Genomic DNA, 16,854 nt, shown 5'->3' with positions numbered 1-16,854 from the left:
CTGCCTTCCTACCTGTCAGACTTCTGGGCTGCTCCCCGGTGATCTGCATGAGGTCTGATTTGCATTTTTTATCCTGAACATGCGGGATTCCTGCCTATGAAATTCTCGGTGAATCTGGAAACACTGCCAGGCATTTAACCTGCTCCAGGGCTAAAGGCAGTGGAGGGGATTATTGGCCCTCAGCCCACAGAGACGCTGTGGCCACATGGCTCCTGGGGTTCTCCCATACTTTGACCGTAGGGTGTGACCGGACACAGCGTCCTGGCAGAAACAGCTGCTCTCCTTGGAACACTGTCCAATTCCAACTATGGCACCTATGGTTAATGCCAGTCCAGGCCTGGCTGTTGAATTAGGAAGGAACGACTCTCCAAGGGCACCCACACCCCACCGCCACCCTGAACTCAATGTGTACTGCCCACCAGACCCAGGCTTGTAGCCCTGGCCCAGGGTTCACAGCTATGACCAAGAGAAGAGAAACACCCAGTTGTGGAACTCACCGTTTTTATGTGGAGCGGCCAGGCTGGGTGTGGACTGGGATGACAGACATAATAAAACTTTTCATTTGCCAAGAAACACAGCTCATCACACGCCTGGATAAAGCCACATCAAGTTTCACTAAGAATCACCGACTACCGCTTGACTCGATTTTGCTTGAACAGATTATGGACCAGACTGACACGAGACTATGAGAAAGGAGTAGAAGACTGTGTTCCTCCCACCCCAGCAGACCTTGCTTGCCGAGCTGATGGAAGTTAGGGTGTAATACAAACTGGGATCCGGGCATTTGCCTAACCCCTTAGCTGAAATAGAGCCAGCTTGACATTCCATGTGCCCATTTGTCACCTTTGCGTGGTCACCGTTAACCACACAGCTCTACAGCACAAGTTCCATGTCTAACAAGGAAACTCAATTCATGCAAAGTATGTTCAGACCCAGACGGGAGTACCTCGAGCATGTAACAGGTGAAACAGTGGAATTCAAGTGTCAAGCATCGTCTGCGGTGGAATGCAGTAGGAGCCTCTCCTCCAGGAGTTGGGACCCCCTAAAGCCAGGTAGGACTCAGCTTCTCCTGTCAGGGACTTGCAGGCTGGCGGCGGCGCTGAGAAAAGGTGGCTGCACCCTTGTGCGGTGCCCTCCCTGGCAGCTCTTGGGGCACCAACTGCCCAGCAAGGCTTCTGTGGCAGAGCGCATGCTGCTCTCAGAAGACATTTTAAATCTTATTATTGTTGCATTTTTGCTTTTTAGCTTCAGGAAAGCTGCCAGAAAATCAGGAGTATTTTTGTTACGTATGAACCACAGGGTGGTTTAAGGTCTCAAAGTAGATGAACATAAACTCAACCAGAAACCAAGTTCCAATGACCCGTTTGGCACCAACAAGGTGCAGGCCCACTAGCCCGCCACGACCGCTGCAGAGGCACAGCCCCAAGAATGCTCAGTCTCATGGCGGCATCACCACTGCACGTGGCGTTATTACCCACTTATTGCATTTCACCTGCGCGCTGCAGCCCAACACATCGAAAACAGCCATTAAACTATCTTTAAAAATGTCTTATTTATAAAGGTAAAACCAGATAGATGCTTGACAGAGGAGAAATCTATCACCATCTAAAATCACCTACTTCAGTCCTAATACCTAGAAAAGCTGTTGCTGAGAGCCTGAACCACACACACTCGAGCCTGAAGGCCGCTCGCCTGCCAACCTGCACACTCCGACAGCAGGCACAGCCCAGCAGCCTCCGCACCCCACGTTGGCCTCACAGCCATGGCGCGCTTCTGCCGCTGGTAATTCCAGCTTATTTTGAAGGCACATTGTAGTTTTAAAAGGAATATTGCACATAAAGTGATTCACAGATTCAGAATCAAACTCAAATCATAATGCATGTCCAGAGGACATCCTCAGTTCAGCCCACAAGGCAGCCGCTGCTGTACAAGGACATTACTGCACAAAGCACGCAGATTTCCCTCTAAAAGCTCTCCATAGCTTGCCTTGCTGGGCTCTGGCAGTGTGAAACAACTCAATACATCGAAAAAGACTTCAAGTTTAGCTTTAAAAAAATATGTAACTCACATGACCGTGGAGAAAAAGGAACCAATGGGAATGCTTCTTACCTCTGCAGATGCAGCTGCCTTTGCCTCGGGGGCAGTCGAGTCACTTTTGCCCTGTGAAAATGGAAAGGAAGACAGAAGCCCTGTAAGTCGCAAACGCATTTACAGTCAGCAGCTTCATTAGCAAGGACGTCACTACCGCACTCACCAAGCCCGCGCGCTTCTTGTTTCTAAACATTAATCTCCACATAGTTCTAAATAATTGGAGGAGTTTCTCTCGCGTTCAGGAAGCCCTTCAGTGAAAGCCTACAGAAGAAAGGAACCTGCAACTTTTGTGCAACTTTTAAAATTTAGCCAAAGGAAGTGATGGTGTTCCCATCACCAACCTCAAACCTCAACGGAAAGAAAGTCAGTCTCTTAGGCTCCAAATGTACAGCATTCATCTTCCGAGATGCACGTCACTGATGAGCATAAAAATGCATTCAGGAGACTCTTAGCTGTAGTCTGTGGAAGCGACTCATTCCAGATATTTTAATGTGTGGATTTCATCTTCATCTGTAATACGCTAGCATACACCTATTTAAAATTCCAATCATGCTCGGCCCCAGGGCTTAGGCCCCGAAACATGTACGTCTAGGAGGGCTTTCTTATTCTCAAGCTCCTTGGCCAGCATGGTTTGGAGGTGAACTGAAGATTTTACTTAGCAATTGGTTTTAGGGGCATTGAGAACAGAGACGATGGCTATTCTTACTGCTACACATTCAATACTGTAGAGGCCAAATTTTCATTTCCTCCTTTCTCCGTTGGCTTTTTCCTTCTACATTTCTATTCTGTGCTCTGTTCCTGGGCTCATACCCACTGAAATGTAAGAGATGAAGGAAGAAGCCAGAATTCAAATGAAATCTTTACCCCTACTAATGACTGCAGGTCAGAAGACAGAAGATTGGAATCACCAACCACATGAAGTGAGAAGGCTAACGGGCGATGCCCACGGCCTCTGCTGCCTCACATGGGCCTTGGCAGCCGCACGCACCTTCGGGGTGCGCTCCTCCCCATGTGCCCCGAGAAGAGCGGCCCAGCGATTCCGCTGTGAGAGAAAGCCCTGCCCTGCAGGTGCTCCTTCTCACCTCCAACGACACTGCCTCCGTCCTCCAACACAGCTGATGAATGACCAGTTTATCGAGCTGAGAACCGTGTGAGGACCGTGTGTCTCTTTGTCCTTGTTTTATGTCCCCAGCTGGACGGTAGTTACTAAATGGCAGGAATGCAGTTTCTACAGCTGACTTTACTACTTGTCTTTGCCATTTTCGTCCCCGTTTGTATTATACTGGGTGTGCATGGTGAGCCTGGGTGCGGTTTGCACCCTGCAGCCCTTCTCCGCTCTTGGCCAGCACTCCCTTTCTTTCTGTGGGACACAAGTGCCATGGCGTCCAGGTGGGAATGACCTCGCCCACCCCATCCCCCCACCACTGGGAGAAACACCCTAGCAGGGCTCCTGCAGAGCTGTCAGCCTCCTTGTCCTGGGATGGCCAGTCTGGCGTGTGACCTAAGTCTGGGGTTGGTGCTTGCTCTGCCTTGCAAACGTGCCTGCCTTAGAATGGAGTTGAGCAAGGAGGACAAGACATTCAGTGTCCTGCTGACAGCTCCGGACCCTGGGATTCAGACCTACCAGAAACTATCTCTCTGTTCAATGGTATGAGCCAACAAATTGCCAACTTTGCTTAAGAAGGTTTAATTCTGTTTCTGTAACTTGAGAAAGATGGTGAGACCTGATGGAACATAAATGGCACTTTTATAGAAAGAGGCCTAACAGCACGAAAATCCCAAATGTGCCACAACGTTGTACCTTTGCCCATCACCTCATTCCACTCCACGACCACCCTCAGGGCAACCAGCTTTTCATAGGAAGTGCCCCACGGATGGCACTGCTAAGCCAGGCCATCGGGACACCCCAGAGACTGTGCGTGCGGCGTATGAGGTGCTGGGCCCCCATGAAAAGAACGTCACTAAATTCTGCGTATCTGCTTGTTTAGAGTCACTGTCTTTCCCTTCTCACTTCTTGGACTCTCTGCTTTGCAAACAACATTAAGAATGCTGTGAATTCCCCTGAACTAAACTGGAATCTGGAATGACTTGGACTTTAAATGAGGATTCTCCACCCGCTGTGCAACCACGGGATCCCTCCCACCTCCACCCTCCTCTTCTGCAAACTGGCCCCACCCCCATCCTCTCTACACCATGCTCAGCATCCTGCATAGGCTCCACTCCTGGGCCAACCCTGGGTGGGCTGAGAAGGAGGCAGATTCTAGCTCCAAAAGGAAATCCTGGCTCCTCCAGCACTCCCTTCCGATCCAGGACAAGAGGAGAGGACGCCCCTTCTAGGTCCCTTCTCCTCCCTTGGAGCACCTGTGACTGTGCGGGTGGGGAAGGGGCAGGGAAGGGAGTAAGGAGGGGTAGATGGGCCACATGAACGCCCAGCGATGCCCTGATGAGGGGCTTTCCATCACAGGAGAGTCAGAGCCCCCACAGGAAATCCTGACTCCTAAAGCAATGCACCTTTTTTGGTGTTTTTGGGCAGGGTCTTACTCTGTTGCCCATGGTGAGGCACGGTGTCTCAGTCTTGGCTCACTGCAACCTCTGTCCCCCAGTTCCAGGGATTCTCCTGCCTCAACCTCCCAAGTAGATGGGATTACAGGCACCCACCACTACACCCAGCTAATTTTTGTGTTTTTAGTGTAGACAGGTTTTCATCATGTTGGCCAGGCTGGTCTGGAACCCCTGACCCCAGGTGATCTGCCTGCTTCAACCTCCCAAAGTGCTGGGATTACAGGCGTGAGCCACCACACCTGCCTGCAGTCTGCCTCTGTCCCTTTCTCCTGTCTGTCCATCCAGTTACATACCTGGGACCACATTATCATCAAAATACATTTAACATGATTTTACCATTAACATGGCTGGCTCCACCAGAAACCAACACACATACTACCATGGAGACGACGTAAAACATTTTGTGCAAATGGTTGTCCTCCGGGGTATCCCGTGAAGAGGACATTCGCCAAATCACCAAGCATGCCAGCAGAAAATAAATGGGCATGGCCAAACAAATATTTTTGTTGTTTCGTTGATTTGAGATAAACTATCAGAGATTTTAAACAAATGCTCACCAACCATTTTGGAAAAAAATATGGAAGGAATCTTTTTTAAAGGTCTGGAAAGTGACCTGGTGCCGTGGGAGAAACGTGAAAAGCAGACGGCGACGCTTTCACGGCACTCAGCGTTGCAGGCTGGAGGACCGAGCTCCGTTTGATCCTCGTGGGTCTGTTGTGATTGGGCTGTAGGTAAAGCTGACAACCCAATTTTACACCAAAGGACTTCAGCGCCCTCACAGCGTCACTGCTTACCAGATGACAGAATACCTTGAAGACTGTGCGCATTCCTCAAAAGACACTGCAGCAGTCATGGCCAGGCTGTTGCTAGAACCCACATCAGCTATTTCTAGGTGAAATTAGTACATGGGATTCTAAAAGCTGGACCCTTTCAAGTGGTGGCATGGCTGGAATGGAGCAGCTGTGTTGACCCAGCAAGCGTCCCGGCATCGGTCACTCTGGGTCTTTGAGAATGCTGTGACTGTGGCTGCTCCTGCCGCACCCACCCCGGCACCATGCGGCTAAGCTCTCCCCAGATGCTACGGCTCACGGTGGGGAGCTCAGCCTCCCAAACGGCCAGCCAGGGCTTATTTCCTGGCACCAGAACTTAGGTGAGCCGCTGCACCCCTCAGCTCCAATTTCCCTGTTTGTACAATTGAGGAAAGACAGTCCCTTGCCCAGGAATTGAGCTGGCCCATACCAGGCTCCCAGCAGAAAGCAGCCATCAGTGAACAGCAGCCATCAGTGAACATCAGCAGGATGGCAATGTGGGGAAAATGAAGGCGTTCCCAGATTACAGCAGCATAAAAGATCCCCAAACACCTCGCCCTTCTCTGAGCAGGCTGGCATGTGTGCTTCCTGTCCGTGGCCTCTGAAGAGTTGATCCCCAGGTGCTTGAAGAGCTCTGAGCTGCCCTATATTTTGGATGAGCCCCAGCTTCTAGTGTTTAGGATTGGGAGGGCAGAGGAGAAACAGCAGGTGGCATTGGGGATATTTTTACACAGGATGATGTGACCCGCTCACCCTGCACCTGCCCTCAGCATTACTGGAATTCCACGTCTTAGACATAATTAGGCTACGCAACCAATTTTAAGATTTTTACCATTTTGAAATTACATGGGAGTTACCAAAACGGTTAATTTAAAATGGTTCTACCCAGACTTTGGGGGGGCAGTCTTGATTCTTAAATGTCTTTGATGACTTTGGTAAACACCATGGGCTCTTCCTCCAAAGAATACACACTCATTGACCCCCAACCCCCCAACCCCTTCGCACCATGCACAGGCTTCAGGAGCTCCGTCATTGGTTTTCGGGGCGTCTCTAAGTGCCCACGTTTCCCTCGCGAATTTGCATGTCACCACTAGATGGCAGCAGAGGACACAGCAAGTGAGAACACGCCTAGGCCTGTGCAGCCAATGAAATCCTCATGGAAACTTGAAACAAACAAAGCATAGGCCTTGGTGTTCTTCAATCTTACTGATGTGCTCCTGGAAGAATAAAAATGCTAATTTACACAGGGCCCACGCTGTAGGAAGGCTGAATTTGGTTTCCAGGACCCCCGGCTCTCCCTCTGCTGGTGCCCAACTCTCCCCACACTTGCCAGCTTTATTTGGATTTCTGTCGGCTCTAAGTATCAGTTCCCTGACGCTGCAGCATCAGCCAAGAAACGTGTCTCCCAGACGCTTGCTGGCTTCAGGGCTGCAGCCTGGGGATCTTCTCTAGACAAAGCGCATGGATATGCACACAGACACATGACGAGGCCGTCCACCCACATGCCTGGGCTCTGGGATTCCCGTGGCTGAAGCCCCGAACTGCAACAGGGCAGAGATGGAGCGCGGGCAAAGGCACACAGAGAGGACTACTAAACACAAAACACAATGTCCTCGGGATGGAGGGACCAGTGTGGACAGTTAGGAAGACAGACAGGTGTGGAGGGCCAGAACTGGAAGTGAGGGTGGACACTGCCGGCTTTATCTGATCACTGGGAAGGACGGTCGTGAAAGCCACTGAGGGCGTGTGCATCTCCCCAGCCACAGTGGTGGTCTAGGGAAGGCTGGGGTGCACCACTCTGTCCTCTACCATCAGACTCTGGGGCCAGAACCAGCAAAACTACGTGGAGAAAGTACAGCTTAGAGGATTTCTACTTCCAGCAAGACGCCAGGCAGAAAGGACCGAGAACGACCTCGCTGCACCCACTAGAGGTGGATAAAACAAACCCAAAAAAGCGGTTAAGCTAAACTGTGAGTTATAAGAAAGAAGGATTAACCCCTAGGCATCAGAAATGGGCAGCACTGGGAGAGAGAGAATTGAGTCTCTGCATTGACTCTGAGGCCATCCTGGGGCATTTTCAGTGCCTGTAATCTTCCAGGTTAGGTTTCTTGTTTTTGCATTTTAATTTGTTTTATTGAGGTGAATTTCACATAACAAAATTAATCATTTTAACATGAATAATTACGTGGCATTTAGTGCAGTCACGATGACGTGTCACCTCGAGTTCCCAACATTCACCGCTTCCACGCACCCCCCCACTCCGCTCTCCTAGCCCTGGCAACCAGCAATCCGTGCCAGGCTCTGTGGGTTCACCTGTTCTGGGCATTTGATGTTAATGGAACTGCACAGCTCGGGATCTCTGTGTCTGGCTTCTTTCCCTCTGCACGATGTGCTCAGGTTCATCCATGGGGCAGCGTGCGCCAATGCTTCATCCCTCTTAGTGGCTGAATCACAGGCCATTGTTTGTTTACACCACAATCTGTTTATCCGTTCATCTGCTGGTGGACATGTGGGCTGTCTCCATCTTTAACGACTGTGAGTTCTGCTGCTATAAACAAGTTCATGGTGTTTCTGTTTCAGTACCTGTCTTCAACCATCTTGGGCACATACCTAGGAGGGGCTCACCGCAGCCTTTCATGTGCTTCTCCGCCGTTTGTAGCTCTCTTTTGGAGAAATGTCCACTCAAGCCCATCGCCCATTTTTTCACTGGGCTGGTGTCTTTTTGTTGTTCAAGCTTGGGTTTTAACATGCTGGAGATGCAGGGAAGGAGAACGGGGCAGCTGTGAGGTGAGGAGCCTGACCTGAGGTTACTGTGGAAGGCCTGAGCAGGGAGCACAAAGCCTGGATGAAGGTTGGCTGACCAGCTAAGAACAGAGACTTACAGAACTCGTCCTGGGCTCAGGTTAAAAACACATGGAGTTTAAGTCTTCTCTGATAATTGAAAATGCCAGAGCTGAGCCTTCCATGAGTTTGGGTGTGAATTCATAATGACAAGGGTGGCTCAGAGTGAAGTTTAACATGACAGCTGGTCTGGTGTCAGGAACATGTCTAAGTCACAAACCCAGAACTCTGCTGAAGGGACCACCTGACACCAAGCCACAGGGAATGCACATGGAGAGGACGAGGCCTCCGAGTGCACGCCAGGAGCTCCAGAACCCAGGCGGGTTTAGTCTTTAAAAATTGTTTTTTAGCCTGGGCATGGTAGCTCACATCCGAGGACAAGATCTCCAAGTGCATGCACAGCCAGGAGCTCCAGAACCCAGGAGGCAGACCACCCGAGGACGAGGCCTCCAAGTGCGCGCACGGCCAGGAGCTCCAGAACCCAGGAGGCAGACCACCCAAGGACGAGGCCTCCAAATGCATGCATGGCCAGGAGCTCCAGAACCCAGGAGGCAGACCACCCAAGGACGAGGTCTCCAAGTGCACGCATGGCCAGGAGCTCCAGAACCCAGGAGGCAGACCACACAAGGACGAGGTCTCCAAGTGCACGCACGGCCAGGAGCTCCAGAACCCAGAGGCAGACCACCTGAGGACGAGGTGTCCAAGTGCACGCACGGCCAGGAGCTCCAGAACCCAGGAGGCAGACCACGCTGCACGACGGGCAGAGGACACAAAGAAAGGCCAGATTGGAGCCCAGAATTCCAGAGAACAGATGAACAATATTCAGGAGCATTGAAGTATTGTTAAAAGTTATAAAATCATAAAGAACATAGTAAAAGAAATCAATGTGAACAAGTTGGAAAGAATAAAATGAAACTTCTACAGTTCACAGATAATATAAATCTCTACAAAATCCAAGAGAATTTATTAATTTGAATAAGATGGTGTGGAAAGGTTATGGATGCAAAAGTAATATTCTAAAGCAAGCAGTGTTTGTGCACTCCAGCAGAAAATGATTTTAAACAATAGCATTTGCAATTGTGAAAGAGAGAAAAGAGATGGGAAAAAACCCTTACAAGCTATAAAAGATACATCTAACAAAAATGTGTAATGTCTTTACAGAAAACATGATAAACTTTATTGAAAGATATAAAAGAAGATTAAAGTAAATGAAGATAAATATCATATTCAAGAAAAAACATCTTAATAGAGTAAACATGGCAATTTTTTCAAAGTCAGTCTGTGAATTTAATTTAATAAAATGATGATCCAAAAAGGAGAATTTTTTCTGAATTTAAAGCAAAGTGGTTTTGAGGGCTGAAGGACAGCCAACACCATTTTAAAGACAGAGAAGCGCAGACAGGCCCTGGCAGGAGGTGTCGGCGCTTACGCTCACAGCAGAGGGACCCAGTGGGTGGCTCAGGCGCAGCAGAGCCTGCAGACCTGGCTGCCTCCGTGCGGGCCTCACGAAAGGGCAGAGCTGTTGGAGAACAGCAAGGGTGAGACGGCCTCTTCAACAACTTCAGGCACCAGCTAACTGACTTATCAGCCTCACACCGTATATATCAGTATTACCAACCTCACACCATATAGATCAGTATTACCAACTTCACACCATATATAGCAGTACATTCAAGACGTGTTAAAGGCCAAGATGTGAAAAAGCCAAGGCACAATGTTGAAAGGATATCCAGGAGAAGATGCAGGTGTCTTAACTTGAGCTACTAAAGAATTCTTTAAACTCAGAATGCCATACCTTGCTTTAAAAATTGTTTTTTAGCCTGGGCATGGTGGCTCATGCCTATAATCTCAGCACTTGGGAGGCCAAGGTGGGTGGATCACCTGAGATAAGGAGTTCAAGACCCCTCTGGCCAACATGGCAAAACCTTGTGTCTACTAAAAATATAAAAATTAGCTGGCTGTGGGGGCAGGTGCCTGTAGTTCCAGCTACTCGAGAGACTGAGGCAGGAGAATCCCTTGAACCCAGGAGGCAGAGGTTGCAGTGAGCCGAGATCACGCCATTGCACTCCAGCCTGGGCAACAAGAGTGAAACGCCATCTCAAAACAACAACAACAAGATTAACTCATTAACTCCTGTGTTAATGAGATGTGTCCACTCCTGTCAGAGAACAAGTTCATGGCTCCTACAAACAGCATTGTGAGTGCTAAGCTGGGTCCAGGAGAGGTGGGAAGCAGAAGCTCTGGCCCATTGCTGTTGACTGCATGGATGCTCTGATAAGCCCAACGTCCCGCCGTTTTGGAGAGCAGTTTGTTGACAGCAGATTAACTTGAAAATGCGCAAATATTGTGGCCTGTCGGTTTCACATTGACGTGTCTAGACAGGGAGAGTAACTCTGGCATACCCTGATGGGGTGACAGGTGTGGGTTTTCTCACTGGCACTGCTTCAAAGATCAAAACGTTGGAAATAATTTAACTGTTCCTTGGTGGGAGAGTAGAAAAGTAAACGATGCCACTTCTCCTACCATGATACCCTTTATGGCACTCAGGGCGGTGCATTAGAGCTCTGTGACCAGCAGGGTTAAATCCCAAAATATCATAGGAGTTGTTTTAAAAGTGAGCTTCAAAAAGAGACTGCCTTCCACCCAGTAAGGATGTAAAACACACCTGTAATTTATAGGTGCGGACTCTCATGGACTGATGCCCTGTGTTGAAGCCGTGCCCCCCAGTGTGGAGGGTGTGAGTCTGGAAATGCTCAGGGGCCCCAGGCCTCACAGGACGACTGAGACGTCGGAGGAGAGGCCTGGGGGCCTTTGCTCAGGGACCCCTACCCTTGGCTGTGGAACAGGGGAGAGCCCAGGGCTGAGGGAGACAACTGATAACCGGTGAGCCTGCCTGGGGCCTCAGGCTCGTCAGCATCCGGATTGCAGCCGCATTTCCCACGTCCCATCCCTCGAGCACCGGCTCTGTGGCCTTCGGTGAGTGTCCGGGGTGTTTCCTTCCCGTGAGCAGATTCAGCTCAACTCATCCTCATCTTACCCCAGACTCGCCAGGCAGAAAACCGACTGGACGACCGACTGCAGGCAGGACTCATGAAGTGAGGGCGGCCAAGAGAAATCGCAGCAAGGCCCGGGCTCGGGTCGTCCACGGCCACTGGGAAAGGACCCACCCAGTCCAGCTGAGGCTCGCAGTGGCTCACGGTGCGGAGCGGATGTTTTTTTGACTCATCCCAAGGATACGACCACATTTCAAAAACTGCAAAGATGCCAGTGCTGCCCCTTTTCTGTGTGAGCTCGGGAAAGGCCTCTTCTGCTTTTCTTCATGGGGGGACCTTGCTAATTTCTCATGCAGGGAGATGGCTCAGAGCAGGAGAAATGCTACTTGGCAAGAAAACAATAGAGTCACTGTGACCAAGAGGAGCACAGTTTTGGGCTGCATCACGCCCCCTAAAATCCATACGTTGAAGTCTAACCCCCAGTGCCTGGAAATGTGTCCTGATTTGGACAAAGCCTATTGCAGATAGGCTTAGTTGAGGCGCAGTGCCCCTGGAGTAGGTGGGCCTGGCCCAATACGCTGGCGTCCTCAGAGGCAGGGGGACGACAGCCGCGTGGCGATGGGGAGAGAGCTCGGGGGGACCACCAGCAACCACTGAAGTCAGACTGAGGCCTGAGCAGAGCCTCCCTCACAGCCCCAGAAGGAGCTACCCTGCAACACCTGGGCCCGGGGCTTCCGGCCCCCAGGCAACTGTGAGGCGACCCATGTCTGTGGTTTAAGCCGCCCAGTCTCAGTGCCTTGTTAGGGCAGCTCTGGCGATTAGTATACTGCAGAAGCCAGAGGACCCCTTCATGGGCACCCAGAGGACCTGGAGGATCAGGCCAAAACACCATTCGGCGTTTAACCAAGGGGAGGGTTCGGGCTTGAAATGTGAGCCAATTCCAGGTGTCAAAGAGTCTCTTGGGGGTCTTTTACGGGCATTTAATATGCTATTTATAGTTTTCATCTGCGCCTGCAGAAAATATATACTTACCTTAAATTGAGACTCAGGGCAAAAATTGTGCTCACAACATTTCAAGCCAGCCCGCTTGGATTACACAGATGTGGCCAAGACTTAAAAAAACTACTTGTAACACTCCAGGCTGAGCCACCGGCACTCCGCAGTGGAATCACACAGAGCCACACTGCAATCAAATTCATCCCAACCATAGCCACCCGATATTCCGACACTTCGCTAGCAGACACACATGATTTATTGACTCCTACTAGAACTTCAAGTTCCTCTCCCAGCCTTTAAGGACTGGAAATCTCTCTAAAGCAACAGTATTGCTGGACTGTAAATACAGCATCACTGCTCTAACAGAAATACAAGACATGTTGGACCTTTGCTCTCTGCTTAAATTTATGAAGGTCATAGTATTAGAAAGACCAGCCAACATATCAAGTTCTTATTCAGTGTATTTAAGAAGAAGGTAGGCCATTAACTATTTTCCAAAAGAAACGAGGAACCATATTTCACTCTTAATTGTCCATAAATTGGCGGCACATTTGGGGATCATTTAATGTGACTTCTGACTGTCAGTAGCTTCTCACTGTCAGTGGCTGTTCTCACATCCCCTGCCATGCTTCCAGGGAAGACTAGCCAACTTGACCCCATGCTGAAGCAACACAACTGGGGTCACCACTCCCAACAGAGGCAGGACTTGGCTCTCTTCGGGTCAGAGGTACCTGGAGGGCCTGGCCCAGGACTACGTGCACCCACCCAGGTCAGGCAGGTGCACCTGGAGGGGCTGCGCATGTCCTGCATGCACCCACCCAGGTCAGGCAGGTGCACTTGGAGAGACCGCCCACGTCCTGCATGTACTGACCCAGGTTGGGCAGGTGCACCTGGACGGGCTGCCCCAGGACTATATGCACCCACCCAGGTCAAGAGGTGCTCCTGGAGAGACTGCCCACATCCTGCATCTACTGACCCAGGTTGGGCAGGTGCACCTGGAAAGGCTGCCCATGTCCTGCATGCACTCACCCAGGTCAGGCAGGTGCATCTGGAGAGACTGCCCACGTCCTGCATGTACTGACCCAGGTCAGGCAGGTGCACCTGGATGGGCTGCCCCAGGACTACATGCACCCACCCAGGTCAGGCAGGTGCTCCTGGAGAGACTGCCCATGTCCTGCATGCACTCACCTGGATCAGGCAAGTGCTTGGTAAACAGGCCCAGCTGCAAATGACAGAGGAGGCCAAGCAAACTGGAAACCTTCCTGAGGACAGACAATAGAGCTATGAGACAGCATCGCTGAGATGCCCCATGGAGCTGCACCATGAGCCAGGACAGGCCAATGGAGAAGCAGATGTGGTCCAGAGCCCAGAGGGCCAAAGCTCTCCCTGAGAGCCAAGCATGGGCAGAGTGACCTAGCCACCACCGTCGACATTTTGTGTGGATGATTCTGCGGCGGAGCCTGTCCTGTGCATGGAGGACATTCAGCAGTCTATCTGGCCTTGACCACTAGTGGCCAGGAGCATGTCCCCTGGACAGCCCAAGTTATGACAACAAAAAATGTCTCTAGAGGCCGGGCATGGTGGCTCACACCTGTAATCTCAGCACTTTGGGAGGCTGAAATGGGTGGATCAACTTGAGGTCAGGAGTTCAAGACCAGCCTGGCCAACATGGTGAAACCCTGTTTCTACTAAAAATACAAAAACTTAGCCAGGTGAGGTGGCAGGCGCCTGTAATCCCAGCTACTCAGGAGGCTGAGGCACAAGGATTGCTTGAACCTGGGAGGCAGAGGTTGCAGTGAGCTGAGACTGCGCCACTGCACTCCAGCATGGGCGACAGAGCGAGACTCAGTCTCAAAAAACAACAGCCACCACAACAAACTGTCTCTAGACATTGCCAGTGTCCCTGGGGCTGGGGGGGCAAAATTACCCCTGGTTCAGAACCAGTTGGGTCTTTAGAAGCAAAACTCCAGCTTATCGGGGGTCCCGGGAGGCTTTGCAGATGGAGGACTCAGGTAGAGAAGACACACTCGTGCAGCAGACTGTTGGGCAAGGTCTTAGCTGTGCTCTCGGGACCGAGCAGAAGCCGGCACTGAAGCAGCAGCACGAGGTTAGAGCCACCAGAAGGAAGTGTGACTCAATCCCGAGGCCCGGGCAGCTCAGCTGGGCCTCCTCCTCAAGTCCTCCCTAACACCAGCAGAATTTCTCAAAAGCCTGTGTCTGCATCTTAGAGGCAGATGGCTACAGCCTGCTCTGGGAGGGAGCTGACGGCCAGGGCAGAGCTGGAACCCTGCCTGACATCGGAACTGTCCTCCCAGCCCCAGCTCCATCCGGTGCAACAGAAGCCAGAAGCACACACAAGGTGCAGGCGAGCAGGGATTGCTCAGCACAAACGCACTCATCGGTTCTAGCTGATTCACAAGCTGGCACAGCAGAGCGCTTCTTCCTCTGCCCCGGGTGGTCATCAAGGCCACACGGGCCTTGTCTCATCTCTCTCAATTATAGGCCTCTGGCCCCAGGATGGCTAATTTATGTGTCTGCTTGGCTGGGCTGTGGTACCCAGTTGCTTGGTCAAACACCAGTCTGAATTTGCTGTAAGGTATCTTTTAGGTGTTATTAATTTTTTTTTTTTTAAGACAGGGCCCCTCTTTGTCAGTCAGGCTGGAGTGCCGTGGAGGCTTCACAGTTCACTGCAGCCTCGACCTCCTGGAATCAAGCAATCCTCCCGCCTCAGCCTCCCAGGAGCTGGAACTACAGGCAGGAGCCATGTGATTAATATTTAAATCAGTAGATTTGAGTGAAGTAGATTACCTTCACGATGTGAGTGGGCCTCATCGAATCAGTTGAAGGCTTTAAGGAAAAAGACTGAGCTACCCTGAAGAGGAAGGAACTCTGTCTTCAGATGGCCTTGGGACTAGAAAATCTGCTCCCACTAGAATTCCCAGCCTGCTGGTCTGCCCTGTGGACTTGAGACTTGCCTGCCAGCCCCACATGGGTGTGAGCCAATTCCTTAACAGAAGGAAATTGCTGTCTCTCTCTAGATAGACAGATATAGATACAAATGACATAGATATATGCATACATACATATCTAAAACCTCATGTATGATCTAAAACTACATCTACACTACATGTGTACACCTAGCTATACTACATATATACACATGCACACCTATCTGTAACTACGTATGTACATGTGCACACCTATGCATAACCACGTATACACATGTGCACACCTATCTGTAACTATATACACGTGTACACTTATCTGTAATCACATATGCACATGTGCACACCTATCTAAAACCACATATACACATGTGCACATCTATTTATAACTACATATATACACGTGCACACTTACCTATAACCACATAAACACACATGCACACCTGTCTATACCACATATATACATGTGCACGCCTATCTGTAACTATATATATACACATGCACACTTATCTGTAACCACATATACACATGTGCACACCTATTTATAACCACATATGTACATGCACACTTACCTGTAACCACATATACACATGTCAAACCTATCTGTAACTGCAGATATACATGTGTTTGCCTATGCATAACCACATATACACATGTGCACATTTATCTGTAACTACATATGTACACTTATGCATAATTATATATGTACATGTGCACACTTATCTGTAACTACATATATACATATGTGTGCATGTCTATAACTACATGAGACCAGATTAAGTCCCAGAGTGGCCTCTGCGTCTCATCCGGGACAGAGGAAGCATTCTGCTGAATGAATGTAAGAACAAGTCTGACCTGATGAGCGCATGTGTGATGAACAATCCCTGTTTGTCTCCACCTTGCATGCACTTCCTGGCTTCTGTTGCACACAGGCTAAGCTGGGGCTGGGAGGATGGTTCCAATGCCAGGGAAACTCTGCCCTGGCTGTCAGCTCCTTCTTGGAGCAGGCTGTAGCTATGGATCAGTCGTATACACGTGTCTGTATATGTGTAAATCTTTCTGTGTCTGTATTTACCTGTCTGCATCTTTTTGGATCTGTTTCTTTGGAGAGCACTGACCAGTACAATCCCATTTTCTTGTAAAGGCAATCTCATTCTGAAATAAGACAATCTTCTGAATTCTTGATGTAAGCCTCTGAATTCTGATGTAAGCCCTGGGAAGCTGGGGAGGGACTTGGTGCTTTTTCTCTTCACCCCTCCCATGTGCCACCCCCCCCCACTAGACTGCCCAGCAGGTCACCCAGTTCTGCGGGCCTCAGTTTCTTCCCCAGGTCATTGGCTCCAGGTATGAAAAGATGTGTATGAGGCAGGGATTATTGGCGCTTTTGGTTATGGGAGCTGTTCCTCCTTTCTTCTACTTACTTGAGGCTTTATTATTTTTTAAGTAATTACTTTCCATAGACAATGGCCCAGAAAAGACCTGAAAAGACAGCAACCATGTTAAAGGCTTGCTGTGCACCAGGCACGGTGCTCCTCCTCCAAGACCCCCACTCACATGGTCCTTATGAGAATCTGAGCAGCATGAACGCTATTTTTCAGCTGTTGGAACTAAGACTGA

The 16,854-nt window shown here is 50.1% G+C and overlaps 1 protein-coding gene across 2 annotated transcripts in view; it reads right to left on the bottom strand.

Annotated features, from left to right (window-relative positions):
- The window catches only part of RPS6KA2 (ribosomal protein S6 kinase A2), a 447,811-nt gene that overhangs the window by 353,507 nt on the left and 77,450 nt on the right, over positions 1–16,854 (bottom strand). Inside the window, exons 1-2 of one of the 2 annotated variants that reach the window (XM_032253224.1) lie at positions 2,255–2,376; positions 2,110–2,160 (exon numbers count right to left, since the gene is read on the bottom strand). In XM_032253224.1, coding sequence (XP_032109115.1) covers positions 2,110–2,160; positions 2,255–2,296 — 93 coding nt within the window. In that variant the 5' untranslated portion in view covers positions 2,297–2,376. Of the gene's footprint in view, positions 1–2,109; positions 2,161–2,254; positions 2,377–16,854 lie in introns of those variants that run through there. The other variant, XM_032253221.1, reaches the window with a different exon arrangement.

The sequence above is a fragment of the Sapajus apella genome, unplaced genomic scaffold, assembly GCF_009761245.1.
Source record: "Sapajus apella isolate SASKATOON/1434 unplaced genomic scaffold, GSC_monkey_1.0 scaffold82, whole genome shotgun sequence".
Lineage (NCBI taxonomy): Eukaryota > Metazoa > Chordata > Mammalia > Primates > Cebidae > Sapajus > Sapajus apella.
Note: the sequence above shows the minus strand (reverse complement) of the source record. Positions and strands in the feature narration are given on the sequence as shown.